This window comes from Melospiza georgiana, chromosome 2, assembly GCF_028018845.1.
Source record: "Melospiza georgiana isolate bMelGeo1 chromosome 2, bMelGeo1.pri, whole genome shotgun sequence".
Classification (NCBI taxonomy): Eukaryota; Metazoa; Chordata; class Aves; order Passeriformes; family Passerellidae; genus Melospiza; species Melospiza georgiana.
In genome coordinates, this window is record NC_080431.1 from 49065917 (window position 1) to 49079906 (window position 13990).

A 13990-nucleotide genomic window follows, 5' to 3' on the forward strand; every position below is an offset into this window, starting at 1 on the left:
TTGTCCTCTGGCAGGCTGCAGGGACTGCAGCACAAAGCCACCCAGCAGGGAACAGGATGAGATTGGGAACTTTTCTGTTAAAGTACTTTATGAATGTGAGAAACTCTGATCTGACACATATGCCACAGAGCCAGTAGAAAGGTCCATGGCTAAAATCAAATATCTTAATTTGAAGGACTTAACATGCCTAGACTGCTTATACCTTATTCTATTGAAAATAGACCAAAATGGGACTGATGGTCTTGAGGGTTGGAAAAGGAGATACGCTCAGTGAACCAAAGTGAGATATAAATTGATCTTTATGCTGTTCCTCTGTACAAATAACACTAGTAACTGACTGAAACTATAGAGTTTTGTCTTTGTATTTAGAGGGACTCCTCAGTTTTCAGGACAAAAAAAGGAGATTTCATGTCAAGCAAGTGAATGAATTGATCTGGTACCTTTCCCTACAGGTAATACCACTCCCGAGTGGAAGCAAGCCAGTAGGAGAAAGAGATGGTTCTTATGTGACCTTATTAAGAAGGAAATGTATCAGTAGCCTCTGGGATTTAACTAGAAAATATATGACTGCTCAAGAAGGTTATTTAAAGCACTGTCTAATATCCTAATTAACAGGGACATTCATAAGAATTTGCTTCTTCTTGAATGTAGTACTTAATACTGAGTATTTTATCAAAACTGCTTAATAATTTACTTTTTTTTCCTTTCTCATAGGATTTACAGTAATTAATCCAGAATCTTCTTCTGTTAAAAAAAAAAAAAAAGTCAACAGCAGACTGAAAAACAGAGGTTGCACTATGACAAATAGATTAGTAGGGCTTAGAATGCACCCTGGCTAAGAATTATGGCAGCTGCACATTACTTTGTTTCATCTCATCAACAAAAGCAGTGGCTTGTTAATGTCCTTGATGCTCCATTAAAAACTTAACAAATAAAACACTTAAACTCAAGGAACTTTTTTCCCCAGTAATTTTACCACTCTCTTTCTAGTACTTTTTTTCTATTACTTTTCTTTTTCCTCTTTTTTCTATTAAGGCAAGAGCCTGCAGTCCCCTGAGAGTTTTACTTGTTTCCTGTACTTTTGAACACTTTAGCATTAATTTTATCACTTCTCTTACAGCTGAAGTAGCCATACAATTGAAAGCACAAAGCTTTCAGGCTGTCTGCTGCAAAAATTTGTCCCAACTGCTCCACACTGACCTTTTGGCATCAGAGGATTGCTTCTATATTTTAAAGATAAAAACAGAGCTGTGTTTCTGCTCTGGTCAACAAATCCTTGTTTAAGTGCTCATCACTGATTTTTTTTTTACCTATTGGAAAACATTAATACTAGTGTCAAAATGCCTTTTCTTCATACGTGCAGGTGCTCCCTCAGGCTTGAAGAAGTATCTGAAGAATTCTGCCATGCAACATTTATGTTTTCTTCAGAAAAAAACAAAATCAAATCCAAAAAACAACCCATATACATGTAGAATGAGTGCCTTGCCTGGCAAAACCTAAATCTATTTTAACTTGAGACTTTTAACTTTTGTAGAAACAACAAAAGCAAGAACAAATTAGGCATGCTACTTAGAAACATATATGTAAATATTGGCTGATATGTTAATGCGTCCTGAGGAGGAAGGTAGTAAAGAGGAAGAAAAAAAATACTGGGGACAAAAAGACCAAAAAAATACTATTTTTTAAATTAAATCACAGCTGGTTCACATCCAGATATTGTGACTTGGGAGGAATTTTTTAATGATGCTTTTGTCTTACCAGAGAAACCAGATTGTATCTATGCTTTCCTAATACCAAGAAATATTTGTGAATATTTCATACATACCTATTGCTAATTTTCCATGTAAAAATATTTAGTAAGTTTTAATAATAAAGCTGCATTATTCACAGTTTAAGAAATATATGAAAACTTGTGGTAGCATATGTTCAGCAATACGTTCAATGGAGTATTTGATTTCTTTTCCACTGTACACATGATTATTCTGGGTTAAACATCAGACTTGATGGCTTACCATTGGAATCCTGAAAGTATTGCCCAACCTAAGCCATTCTATGATGCTGTGTTACACTTCACATCATAGTTACAAAAAACATCTAAATTCCAGTCTCATTAATTGTTTGTAAAGATGGCATAAGAAAAAAAAACAAAAACAAACAAAACACAAAACCCTAAAACCTCAAAATAAAGGGCCCAATCATACTATTCCTAGCTGCATTCCATAAAGGTCTCATCAGGATTCACTCTTGAACCACCAATACCATTTATAAAGTCAAAATTATGCTATTGACTGAATTATGAGTAAGAACAGCCTTTTATCAACATGGGGAAGGATAATAGAAAGTTGAGAAAATATGCTGTTATAGATAACTCATCAAAGGATTGATCAGTCATTGAAATTGCACTGATAATGAGAAAATTGTAGGGATCTTTCCAGCTAAGTTTAAGTAGTGACAGTGAATACAAAGATGTAGAAAGCTCAGACAACTTTAAGAACAGTTGAGAGCTGTGACACTCAATCTTACATAACTTGCTTCATGTCTTTTATAAAACAGCAAGTTCTACAGAGATATTATACTTATTTTTTTGTTAACAAGAATTTCTGTTCTGGAAAGACTGTTTTCTTTTTCATAATACGTATATTCCACTTTTGATTGTTAATTTGTTTTTTTCTCTATTTTTTTTTTGTTGTTGTTGTTCTTTATTACAGCTCTTCATCTTGGAAAGTTCTTTAGATTTCAAATAGACCTGTATATCAAGAATGATCCTTTTAAAATAATAGTGCTATAAATATCACTAGTAAAGAACTCAGATCAAGACCAGGACAGATGTAACACAAAAAAGGAGTTCAATTCTGCTTTCTCTGTCAGTTTCAGCAGCCTGTGCACATGCCACAGTGAGTGGTGTGTGGCCAGATCTGGTCCTAAAATGTGTGTGTTTTGTGCCTCGATACTATGCAGTGCACATTGACAAAAAAAAAAAAAAAAAAAATAATCAAAGCTTCATGGACGCATAGGAAAGGTTTTGCCCTGAAATTTTTACATAGTCAACTCTAGAATGGACTTCATCCAGTGAATGAAACTAAAGCTGCAGAGCAATGTAACACCTTGTTCACAAATGTGCAGTGTACAAAGCCAGACTGTACACAAAGCTGCAGACTGTATTAACAAAATGCAAGCATTCAAAGGAATTATTTTGCAAAACATCTAGCCTTGCAAAATACTATTTAAGCCACAATAATGATACCTAGGCAGGTAGTTCAAGAATTGCATGTCACAACTTAGTGGCTTTAGATACCTCCCTAGAATATGCAATATATGGAATATATAGAGTAGAAACCTGAAAACTTGCAAGTGTTTAGTGCTCCAGTATCTTCTTGATGAAAAATGTTACCTTGTACTAGTTCTAGTGAGAACAGGGAATAATATTCCTCAGTTGAAGTAGGAGATATAAAAAAACATATATACCTCTGTTTTCAGATGGGAATTTAAATCACTGTGGATGAGTGCAACTTCTCTGATGAAAGCTGCTTCTCCTTATATGCAGCGGCTGCAGATTTCCTTTTGTAATCTTGAAGTTTCTGAGCAGAAGTTTCTCAAGGTATGAAATAGTTCATTTAAAGACAGAGCAGCACTAATGTGGCTCATGGGTTTTTTATTTCCCTTGAAGACTCTATCTTCTTAGGTATTACCAGATGCCTGGAGATGAAGCTGCACTGGGACTTGACACTAATCTATTGTCACATCATAAACATCAGGTGCCTGAAGTATTAAGAATGATCTGTACTTTATCTTGAAATGCAGTGGGAGTGCCTGGTACAGCAGATAGAGCGATCCCCAGCTTGAGAACTTCTTTCTGCACATTCACTTTTAGCTGTTGTTTAACAAAAGCTGTGACCACCTCTTTTTTTATTCACACCCACCTTATTCCTGATACATTTACAAAACTCCCCAATTACACCACAAGTATAGCAATAAATAATTTCTAGGATGATCAACACTACTCTTGCATATCGCAGACAGTTTTCTACACTACTGATATTTCACATTGAGGAATCTATTTCTGGAAGCTATTTGTGTAAAGAAACTATTTGTTTTCCTTTATGCATCTACTCTTACCTATTGAAAATCTGCAAGAAGAAGCTGTGATTTGCTCACACAGGAAAAGGCAAACTAAGTAACTCAAAATTTTGGTAGAAGAGATACACCTCTATGTATGTTTATACTTTTTTTTTCTGATGTCTGTACTTCAAAATAAAGCAAAATTCTGTTTCTTGTAGTCAGGTGAGTAGGTCACCAGAATGAGAAGAGCCAAATTTTCTTTAAGTTCTAGAGTGAACAGAAATCTTCTTTCAGCCATGTTGAGTTTCCATTTTCTCCTGCTTTCCTTCTTCCCAATAAAAATTAATAGTTTGGCTCTTAAGTGATTCAAAAGTCACATGGAATTTTGACTCTGGCAATGAGAACTGTACAGCACGGCCCAATATTTAAATATTTTTAACAGACTTTTGCTTGAAAGCACTGTTTCTAAACTATCTTTAAAAAAATGATTGCAGAAGATAAGAACAATATAACATGGGCTGGTGAAGTGTAAATGTGTAACTTCTCAGTATGTTACCAAACACTTTTCTTAATGCACATCAATCTCAGGTGCACATCAAATCATAAATGATCAATTTTCAGAGGGCTTAAGAACTTGCAAGTCTCTTGCACCAATAAAAGTTGAATGTATACAGCATCCTCGTCTGTCCATCCAACATTTTATACATATATATATGCATGCATGTTTAAATTACTCCATTTTTACGGTACTGAAGAAGTTCATTGACTCGTATATAAGTAGCACAGGCAACTGTGGTACATAGGTGGATGCTGCAAAATGAGCAAACACACAAGCTGTCAAATTGTGTGATTAGTGTGTAACAGAAGTCACTTAAAGAGAGGCAAGATTACACCACTCTTACCCATATCAGGAAGTATTTCATTCAACTGGTGGTCCTTTTGGGTCAGTCTGAAAGCCCTAGTCACTAAGTAACACTTTACTCCACAGGTATTTGTTGATATAAATTGGGCTATCTGTATGGTAAAATACTTTCATGAGAAATAAGGGAACCATAAGGCCCATTGGCTTCACTAGATCTTACTAAGAAGTGAAAGGAAAAAAAATATGCACTCCTAATAAGAGTGAGAAAATTTGAATCTTACTGAGAAAGAAATTATTTATTTGCTATTAAATATTTATAGAATCAATTGGAGGTACTAAGTAAATATATAATATTTAGCATGTATATCCATCTCCATATAGTATGTACATATATATATACACACATATATATGTATGTGTATATAATGTTTTAAAGATTATTGTGCCATTAAACATTTGCCAAGAAAATGAGAATGAAGAAATGCCGTTCCATTGTATGAATTACATAGTATGGAATTACCATGTTTCAAAAATATATCTGTAAAAACTAATCAGAACATATGTTAGAGAATCCTTACACAATTGTTAACCTTCCCTTTACTGAGGTACTGAAGAAAATTGCTTAACTGGATTGATTAACTAAAAGAGATGATAAAGCAGCTGGATTTTATTTTTTCCCCACTGCCTACACCCTTGACTCCTAACTGTGTAAGTTACATATGCAGACACAGGTTTCTTGGAGTGATTCAAGATGTAGTAGATCCAGAGAGAGGGCTGATCCTTTACTATTTCTTCTTAAGTCTGCAGTTTAAATTTTACATGAGGCAGAAATACAGGACCAGACATAAAGTAGTGCCTACATTCTAAATGTAAATTTTATATAAAATTTACTCCAGGGATGTGGAGATGGAGAATACAAAATGTATTTTAGTAATGCAAAAGTACAGTGAAGAGGATCAATTTTCCCCTCTAGCTACTTTAAATCTGAGCCTTTTCTAAATAGAAACCAAGTACGCTGCTTCTTACTGTGTCTGTTTTGCCAATACAACTACAAAATAGAGCATCAGTAAGTATGTCTGAACAGGCTGTACACTAGGTAGAACTGAATGTTTTCTAATCTACTGACTGGAGCATGAAAACCTCCAAAACACTCTGTGTAGGTAATGAGGGAAAACAAGACCAGCATTAGATACATGAGTATATGTTACGAGGAGTTTCAGTTAGCATTTTCTATTGTTGTCATAATGAAAACTCTTACAGAAACCACAACACACTTTTTAAGGGAGGAAATTCCTCTTTTACCTTTATATAGATTTCAGGGAAAAAAAAATCATGATTGATCTTATACAGTGAACACTGTAAAAAAGAAGGAATCATATTTTCCATAGGGATTTACACTACAAGTGAAACTTTACTATTCAGTAGCATCAATACATTAATTAATTGCTTTATATAGACATTACATGGTGGTAGGAAAGTATAATTTTCTGTCTTTTAGTAACTATTACACTTGTCAGTAGGAAAAAAATGTGGAGTGTTTCTTTTTTAGCTTTCTGACAACTCCATTTTACAGTAAAAAAAAAGTTGACATTACTTAAACCAGTGTCATGGAAAGTTATTTGTTTTTTAAAGCATGAGTAATAAATCAAATTATCTCTGGTTGTGCCCTAACCTAAACTCTTTCCTAAAGTGTCACTTTTTGTTAAAATCAATTTCAGATTTTAAGTATTGCTCCACTCACCTAATTGATAGCAACACAAATTCATGATAGGCATAAAATGAAATTGTTTCTGTGACACAAGTCAATAGTCACTTGAGGATTAGTGTACAGCGACCTTGTACAGGCAGGTTTTATTTTCCTTTTTTTTTTCTTTTATTTTTTTTTTCCCAGTTATAAATGTTCCAGTTCCAGGTCATCGATTACTTAAATTTTGGTTCTTCAATTTGTCAATTACCACTGGCCACTTCTATACAGTTTAAAGTATTAGATACAGCTGGCAAGTAGAACATTTGGTGTTCACAGATCACAGGGCATGGTAACTCCAAGGTATTATGAATCTTCTTTGGGTACATCAAGTGACTACAGTGCAACTTCTTTCCCACTAGCTGCATACACAAAATGAGTCTGTGTCACTTCTGATACACTCAGCTCATTCCCCTATGACTCAGAACAGCATATCAGGAGAACCACAGGATAAAACAGATATGACATTTCAAATATATTTAATAGTCATTATCCAGAGCCTGCTTTCAATCCGAACGTTAAAAATCACTTTGGAACATACCTGTAGTGTTTGAACATTAAGCTGCATTAATCATGAAGTAATACTTTAAATTAAATCAACTGGAGCCAATTTCAGCCCTCACCTTCACTCTGCAAGTTCACTGCTCTGAAATAAATCTTCTGAGTTTTGACTTTAAACTACCTGCTAAAAATTAAGTCATTCTTTGATTAGTATTCTATATCCAATGGTCCACATTCTGGCATTTCTCGCATTCACAAAAGTCAGTAGAGGACAGTGTGGATATAATTGGCAGCAGAATGCAGCCCAGCTACAATTTCTAAATGAGCTTTGGTAGAAGACAGAGTGTGTAAGTCTTTCACTATAAAGCAACCATCAATGTTGACTCAGGCTACTGGAAATCTGACTAGTTGTTTTGTTGGTTTATGACAGGATGTGAGTTTTGTTAACACTTGGAGGTAGAAGGGAGTCACCACATACATTTTCTTTCTATTTGACTAAGCAGAATTTTCAGCACTGAAAAGTTAGTTGTTTATGGGGAGAGGAGGAGGCAATGGGGCCCCAATGATACTGTCAAAAAATATATTTATGGATATATATTCTGAAAAAGGAAATTTAAAAAAAATTAAAACATACATCTTGGAATGATAGCTCATATTTATATACAAGGTTGGAGGGCTATAATAAGCTGTTGCAATAGATGTCCTCAGTGTGCAATTTCTTCCCTGTCCTATTAGTTACTGCAGGTGGTAGGACCACTTTAGAAATGCCCTCCCTCTTCTCCACCCCAAACCAAAGAGCAGTGAAACCTGTGGAAGTGCCCACCTCGTCTGACAGTCTCCTGGGAAAATACCCCAGCATGCCTCAAATGAGCTAAATGCCTGCCCACACTCTCACATGCACCTCTTTGGCACTGCCGTAACTCTGTCTGTGTTTCACGGGGCATTTTCTTTTGAATCACATGGGAAACATCAATGAGACAGCAGAACCAGACCCACCAGATGTTGTCTGGTTCCACTTCCATTAAGTCCACTTCTCTTTAGTGACTTGTGTTGGTTCCTACAGTGGTGCCTTACAGCACATTGCACTGCAGACAAAAGGGAAAGTTAAACCAGTGGCTAAAGTGAGGTCCAGGGTATTCTAAAAGTCTCCTACCTGAATTATGGACATCCGGCTCGGGGGAGCCTCGCTGGCGTTAGTCCCTTGCCCTGTGAAGCTGGTGTGGCAGCCCACATGTCCCTGGGGTACAGTCAGGTTGTTGGAGGCGGGCTTCAGGTACATCACCTCAGACCTGGGAGAGCTGAGGGGCAGGCGGGTCTGGTAGTCAAAGTACATGGGTGAGGTGGCCAGGGATGGGCTGCTCACCACGTTCATGACATTGAGGGGACCCCGGCTGTCCTCGCCCTCACTGGGCACCAGCATAATGTCATTCTTGCTGATCTTCTTCTTCTTGCCCTTGCCCCCTCCACTGCCACTGCCTCCTCCTCCCCCGCCACTGCCTCCCCCTCCTCCCAGCTGAGGGTGGCTATACTCGGCAATGCGACAATTATAGGTGCGGATCTCCTTGTTCTCTCGCTTGCACTTCACAGCAATAGTGATCATGGCAGCCAGCAAGATGATGGAGACAGTGCTCAGTGTCACAATCAGCGGCAGCGACAAGTCCCAGTGCGGCCGCCGATGCTGCTCGCCGTTCACCTGCGGCTCGCCAGCCTCGGGCAGGGGCCCCGCCAAGGCCCTGACTATGAGCTTGGCCACAGCAGAGAGGCTGGGCTTGCCATGGTCACTGACTTTTACCACCAGTTCAGCCACAGGGCTGAGCTCCTCCCAGTAGGGGTGCAAGGTGCGTATCTCACCACTGGTGGGGTCCATCTCAAAGAGGTGCTCCTCATTGCCTTCCACAATTTCATACGTCAGGCGCCCACTCTCCCCAAAGTCACTGTCCAGGGCGCGGACGGTGCCCACGGGGTAGCCCACCCCAGCATTGCGTGGCACCTGGAGCTCAGCAGTGTCGTTGATGAGGGCGGGCAGGACGATGAGGGGTGCGTTATCGTTGACATCAAGCACGGTGACACGCACTGTGGCATTGCTTTCACGGTGGGGTGAACCCGAGTCTTTGGCCAGCACGCGGAACTCAAAGTGCTTTGTCTGCTCATAATTGAAGCTCCTCAGAGCGTAAATAGCACCATTTGTGGGGTTGACAGAGACATAGGTGTAGATGGAGACATCTCCCACATGCCCAGGCAGAATGGAGTAAGACACTGTCCCATTTTGGCCTAAGTCAGGATCCTGGGCCAAGACTGAGCCCAGATACTCTCCAGGGATGTTGTTCTCAGGCACCTGCAACACATAAAGATTCTTGCTGAAGCGGGGTGGGTTGTCATTCTCGTCAAGGATCCGGACAGAAAATGACTTGGTGGAGTTAAGTGGGGGATTGCCCCCATCACGTGCCACGATGGTCACATTGTACTCATCCTGCGTCTCACGGTCCAGGGGTCGGTCGGTGACCACAGTGTAGAAGTTGTCATAGTTCTCCTCCAGGGTGAAAGGAACAGCACCAGGCCCGCCGCCACCGCCCAGCACCCGGCACTGGAGCTGTCCGTTCTTGCCTGAGTCTCGGTCGGTGACCCGCACCAGGGCAATGACAGTGCCTGGTGGGGCAGCCTCACTCAGAGCTCCCTGGCGAACGGAGACAAAGCCAATGGTGGGAGCATTGTCGTTGCGGTCGATGAGGCGGACAGTGACCTTGCAGTGAGCAGGGATGGGATTTGGCCCCAGGTCCCGAGCTTGGACATCAATCTCAATGAGGCCACTCTCCTCATAGTCCAGGTTGCCCTTGACACGGATGAGGCCGCTCTGTGGGTCGATGCTAAACAGGTCACGGACGCGCTCAGGTGCATAGCCACTGAAGGAGTAGAGCACCTCTCCATTGGTACCCTCATCGGCATCAGTGGCATTGAGGTCGATGACTGCCGTGCCTAGCGGCGCGTTCTCTGGCAGCTCTACCACGTAGGAGGCTGCCTCAAAGATGGGGCTGTTGTCATTGGAGTCAATGAGGCGCACATTGATCTGCACCGTGCCTGAGCGCGGTGGGTCACCACCGTCCAATGCCGTCAGCACTAGGGTGTGGTGACTCTGCTCCTCGCGGTCTAGCGGCTTCTGGATGACCAGCTCCGGAAACTTTGTGCCATCACCACGGGACTTCACATCGAGGGAGAAGAGGCCGTAGTCGTCACGAGTGAGCAGGTAGGTGCGCAGACCATTGTCCCCAGCGTCTGGGTCGTGGGCGCTGGTGAGGGGGAAGCGGGTGCCTGGTGCAGCATTTTCGGAGATGTCCATGTCCACTTGGTCAGAGGGGAATGATGGCGCGTTGTCGTTCAGGTCCTGAATCTCCACTTTGATCATGCAGATCTCCTGGTCATTGGCGAACACCTCGAGGGACAGCTGGCACTTGGCGCTGCGCCGGCACAGCGCCTCGCGGTCAATGCGCTGCTTGGTGTAGAGCAGCCCGCTCTCCCCGTCCACGTCCAGGAGGTGCGGGGCTGAATTCTCCAGCACCCGGAAGGTGGACTTGGGGCCGCGGCCGCCCCCGGGGCCGCCGCCGGGAACGCCGCGCTCCGCGGGCAGCATCCCGCCTCCCGGCGCGCCTGCCGCCAGCCGCGCATCGCGCCCGATGTTCCCGATGACCGTGCCCGCTCCCTGCTCCTCCGGCACCGAGTAATTCAGGTTCTTCAGCGACAGGGCGGGAGCCCAGCAGAAGAAGAAGCAACAAATGGAAAGGTACATCCCCGAGCAGGGGTGGGGGCGGCAGGAGCAGCAGCGACGACCAGGGTTGTCCCCGTCTTCTTTGCCTCCTGCGCTGGGGTTGCCCTTCCTCCTCTGACGGCTCTCTCTTTCCTTCCTTTTTGGTTTTGATTTTTTTTTCCCTTCTCTTTCCCCACCCCTATATTTCAAGTTCCTGAACCTGTTGCTCTAAAACATCTGCAGAGACACAGGATGAGAGGCAGCAAATAGACCATGTAGCTCAGAGGGAGGGAGCAATCGGGGGGGTCGGGGGAGGGGAGGGAGCAGCTTCGGCAGCGTTTCAGCAAGAGCTTGCCGTGCTTACAGTCCCCTCGCAGTTACTTCGTCTGTCCAACTTCGGCAGTGGGAGGGTTTCAAAAATCAGAAAATTTGCAAAAGATCTTCTCCTCCGGGCAGGCGATGTGTTCCCGATCCTTGAATCCCCGCAGATGTACAAAGAATAATAAAAATAATAACAATAATAAAAAAACCGGCGGCAGTGGTTGTGGTTCTAAAAACGATCAGAAATATTTCTTAAATATGTGTATTTATATATACATAGAAGAAGGGGATGGTCACAGGTCTGTAGCAGAGGTAAAAAAGCTTATTTGCTACTCATCGCTTGTGATGCGATTGATGGAGTGGAGGGGTAGGAGAGAGACAGAAGGGAAAAAAAAAAGTCTCAGCTTGTTGTTGAAGCCCTCTTCGTGTGCAGTGAGCGGCAGTGAAATGTCTGATTGCACCGCGGGGTTGTTGGTTTTCAGGGAGTGTTTTGCTGCATTTAGAGATCTAATCTTGCATTGCTTGCGGCGGAGAGCTGCATCTCGCTGCCGTCGGTATTTCCCCCCTCTCTGTCTCGTACACCCTGGGTCACTGTTTCCTTCCCGAATCAGAGGGAGAGGGAATGAGGATTGCAGGGCAAGAGGGGAAAACAAAACACATTAAAAAAAAAAGCCCAAAACCCAAACCACTCCGCCCCCGCCCGCAAAAACTAGTGTTCGGATTTATAGCTTCCTTCCTCCCCCTTTACTACCAGCCTCCCACCCGTCGTTTTGGGGTGAAAAAATTAAGAAACCCACCAGTTCACCTTCGTCACTAGGAGTAAATATGTATTTTGAGAGAAAGCTCAATCAGCAGCACGCTTGGGTTTCTTTAAGACAGGCCAGTAGCCGCCGCCACCACCACATCCTTTCTCTCCGTGTATCTATGCGTGTGTGCGTATGCGTGTCTGAAGAGCTGCACTTTTCTCGATGCAGTTTAATTCCAGTTTGCTTTTCTCTCCAGCCGAGAGGAAAGCAACAGGCAACCCATGGCTGGACGCATAGATTTGGAAAAAAAAAAAAAAAAAAAAAAAAAAAAAGCAGGAGAGGGGGTGGGAGGGCGGGGGAAGAAAGAGAAGCCACCACACACACACACACACACACACACACTCTCTCTCTTTTTCTTAGTCTCGCTAAAAGGGAAACAGTCTCTGTATTCACAGGGCTGCGCTATCAAGTGCCTCTCTTTTCTTTCTATTCAGCGTCTCCTTCCAATGACACTGCCGCCTAGCCCTCTTCATTTAGGGGAGGTGAGAAGAGGAGGAAAAACAATCCTGGCGATGAATAAAGTGGGCGATCTTTTAATCGATTAATTCGCGTATATTAAAACCTATACAGTTCCGCGATCAGTGTGATGCCTTTTTTGCAGTCCTTTCAAAGCTTTAACAGTCTCTCTGAGCATCTTGGTACAGGGGAGAAGAGCGGCAGCAATGCCAGATGCGTTGCCCCTCTCTGATATACACCTTTCCTAGTGATACAGTGTATGGGTAAATACTGGGGAAGGGTAGCAAAATATTATTTCAGGTTATTTTAACAACCTGAAATAAATGAATGGCAAATCCAGAATGCAGGTGTTTCAATCTGCTTGGATGAGTCAGATCCAGCGGAACAAATCACATTCACTATCGCCTCATGTTCCTCCCTTCACAGACATTAGTTGCAGCTTCTTCCTAACGCTTCTCTGACTCACTCTATAGACAGGAAAGAAATTAATCAGATTTATATTTTGGAAAGGAAGGAGGGAAGAAAGAAGGGAAAAAAAAAAAAAAAAAAAAAAGGAGAAGGTGGGGGTGTCGGATCCAGCTACACTTTTACTATACCTCTTTCTCCGGGAGACTGAGGATCAGGAAAACAAGGCTGTTATCCACTCACTGGCACAGAGGCGCGTCTGTCTCCTGTTTTGCTGAGTGTTTTTAACCACCTTTCCTCAGTGTTATGTGTGAAATATATCAGAGATCTTTCACATTAAAAGGAAAAAAAAACCGCAATAAAAACATAGGTTTCCAATACATAGCTCACAGATCTAGTTCCGAGTCTCAGTTCTGCACTGTTTTTTCTCCTTTATTTGAGTCCGGACCCAAAGTACACAGTTAATTCTGCAACGTGTGGCAGGGAGGCTTTCAAACGCAAAAAGAAGAAAAAACAATTATTCTTCTCTGCCTCATTGATGGGTGGCCCCTTGCAAACAGACGGTCGCCAGTCTTAGCCAGGCAGCACGCGGAGCGAACGCCGATCTCCGATAAACCAGATCCATTTCACCAGCCGCCCGCAGGTAAGTGGAGAATTCAGGGAAAATTCAACAGTTGGAGCCGCGCTCTGCCTCGCTCTCTCTCCCTCTCTCTCCCCCCTCCTCGCCTCCCTCACTGCAGCACTCGCGGGGCCGCCGCGCCGCGCCGCGCTCGCCCAGCGCCGCTCTCCGACTGCCTCTATTCACCTCACGCCGCGGCTTAAACATTGATACGGATTCCCCGCCAGCCAATGGGCGGCGGCGGCGCCGGCCGGCCCCGGCGCGGCCCGGCCAATGGGAGGAGGCGGGCGGGGGGCGGGGCCGCGGCGGGCGCTGGGTGCCATTGATTAGATCGGCTCCGAGGGGGACGCGGGGCGCGCGAGCGGCTCGCGCGGGCTGCGGTGTCTGGCCGCTCGCGCACCGCAGCGCCGCGACCCCGGCCCCTCACCCCTGCCTGCCCCTCACCCGCCCTCCCCGCCGCCCTTGTTTGTTTGTTTAT

At 43.2% G+C, this 13990-nt stretch overlaps 1 protein-coding gene across 6 annotated transcripts in view; it reads right to left on the bottom strand.

Moving 5' to 3' along the window:
- PCDH17 (protocadherin 17) overlaps positions 1-13670 on the bottom strand; it is a 90289-nt gene extending 76619 nt beyond the window's left edge. For 4 of the 6 annotated variants that reach the window (XM_058044502.1, XM_058044510.1, XM_058044476.1 and 1 more), the window contains exons 1-2: positions 13085-13670; positions 8320-11824 (exon numbers count right to left, since the gene is read on the bottom strand). In XM_058044502.1, coding sequence (XP_057900485.1) covers positions 8320-10947 — 2628 coding nt within the window. In that variant the 5' untranslated portion in view covers positions 10948-11824; positions 13085-13670. Of the gene's footprint in view, positions 1-8319; positions 11825-12023; positions 12205-13084 lie in introns of those variants that run through there. The other 2 variants (XM_058044486.1, XM_058044494.1) reach the window with 2 other exon arrangements.
- Positions 13671-13990: the final 320 nt, after the last annotated feature.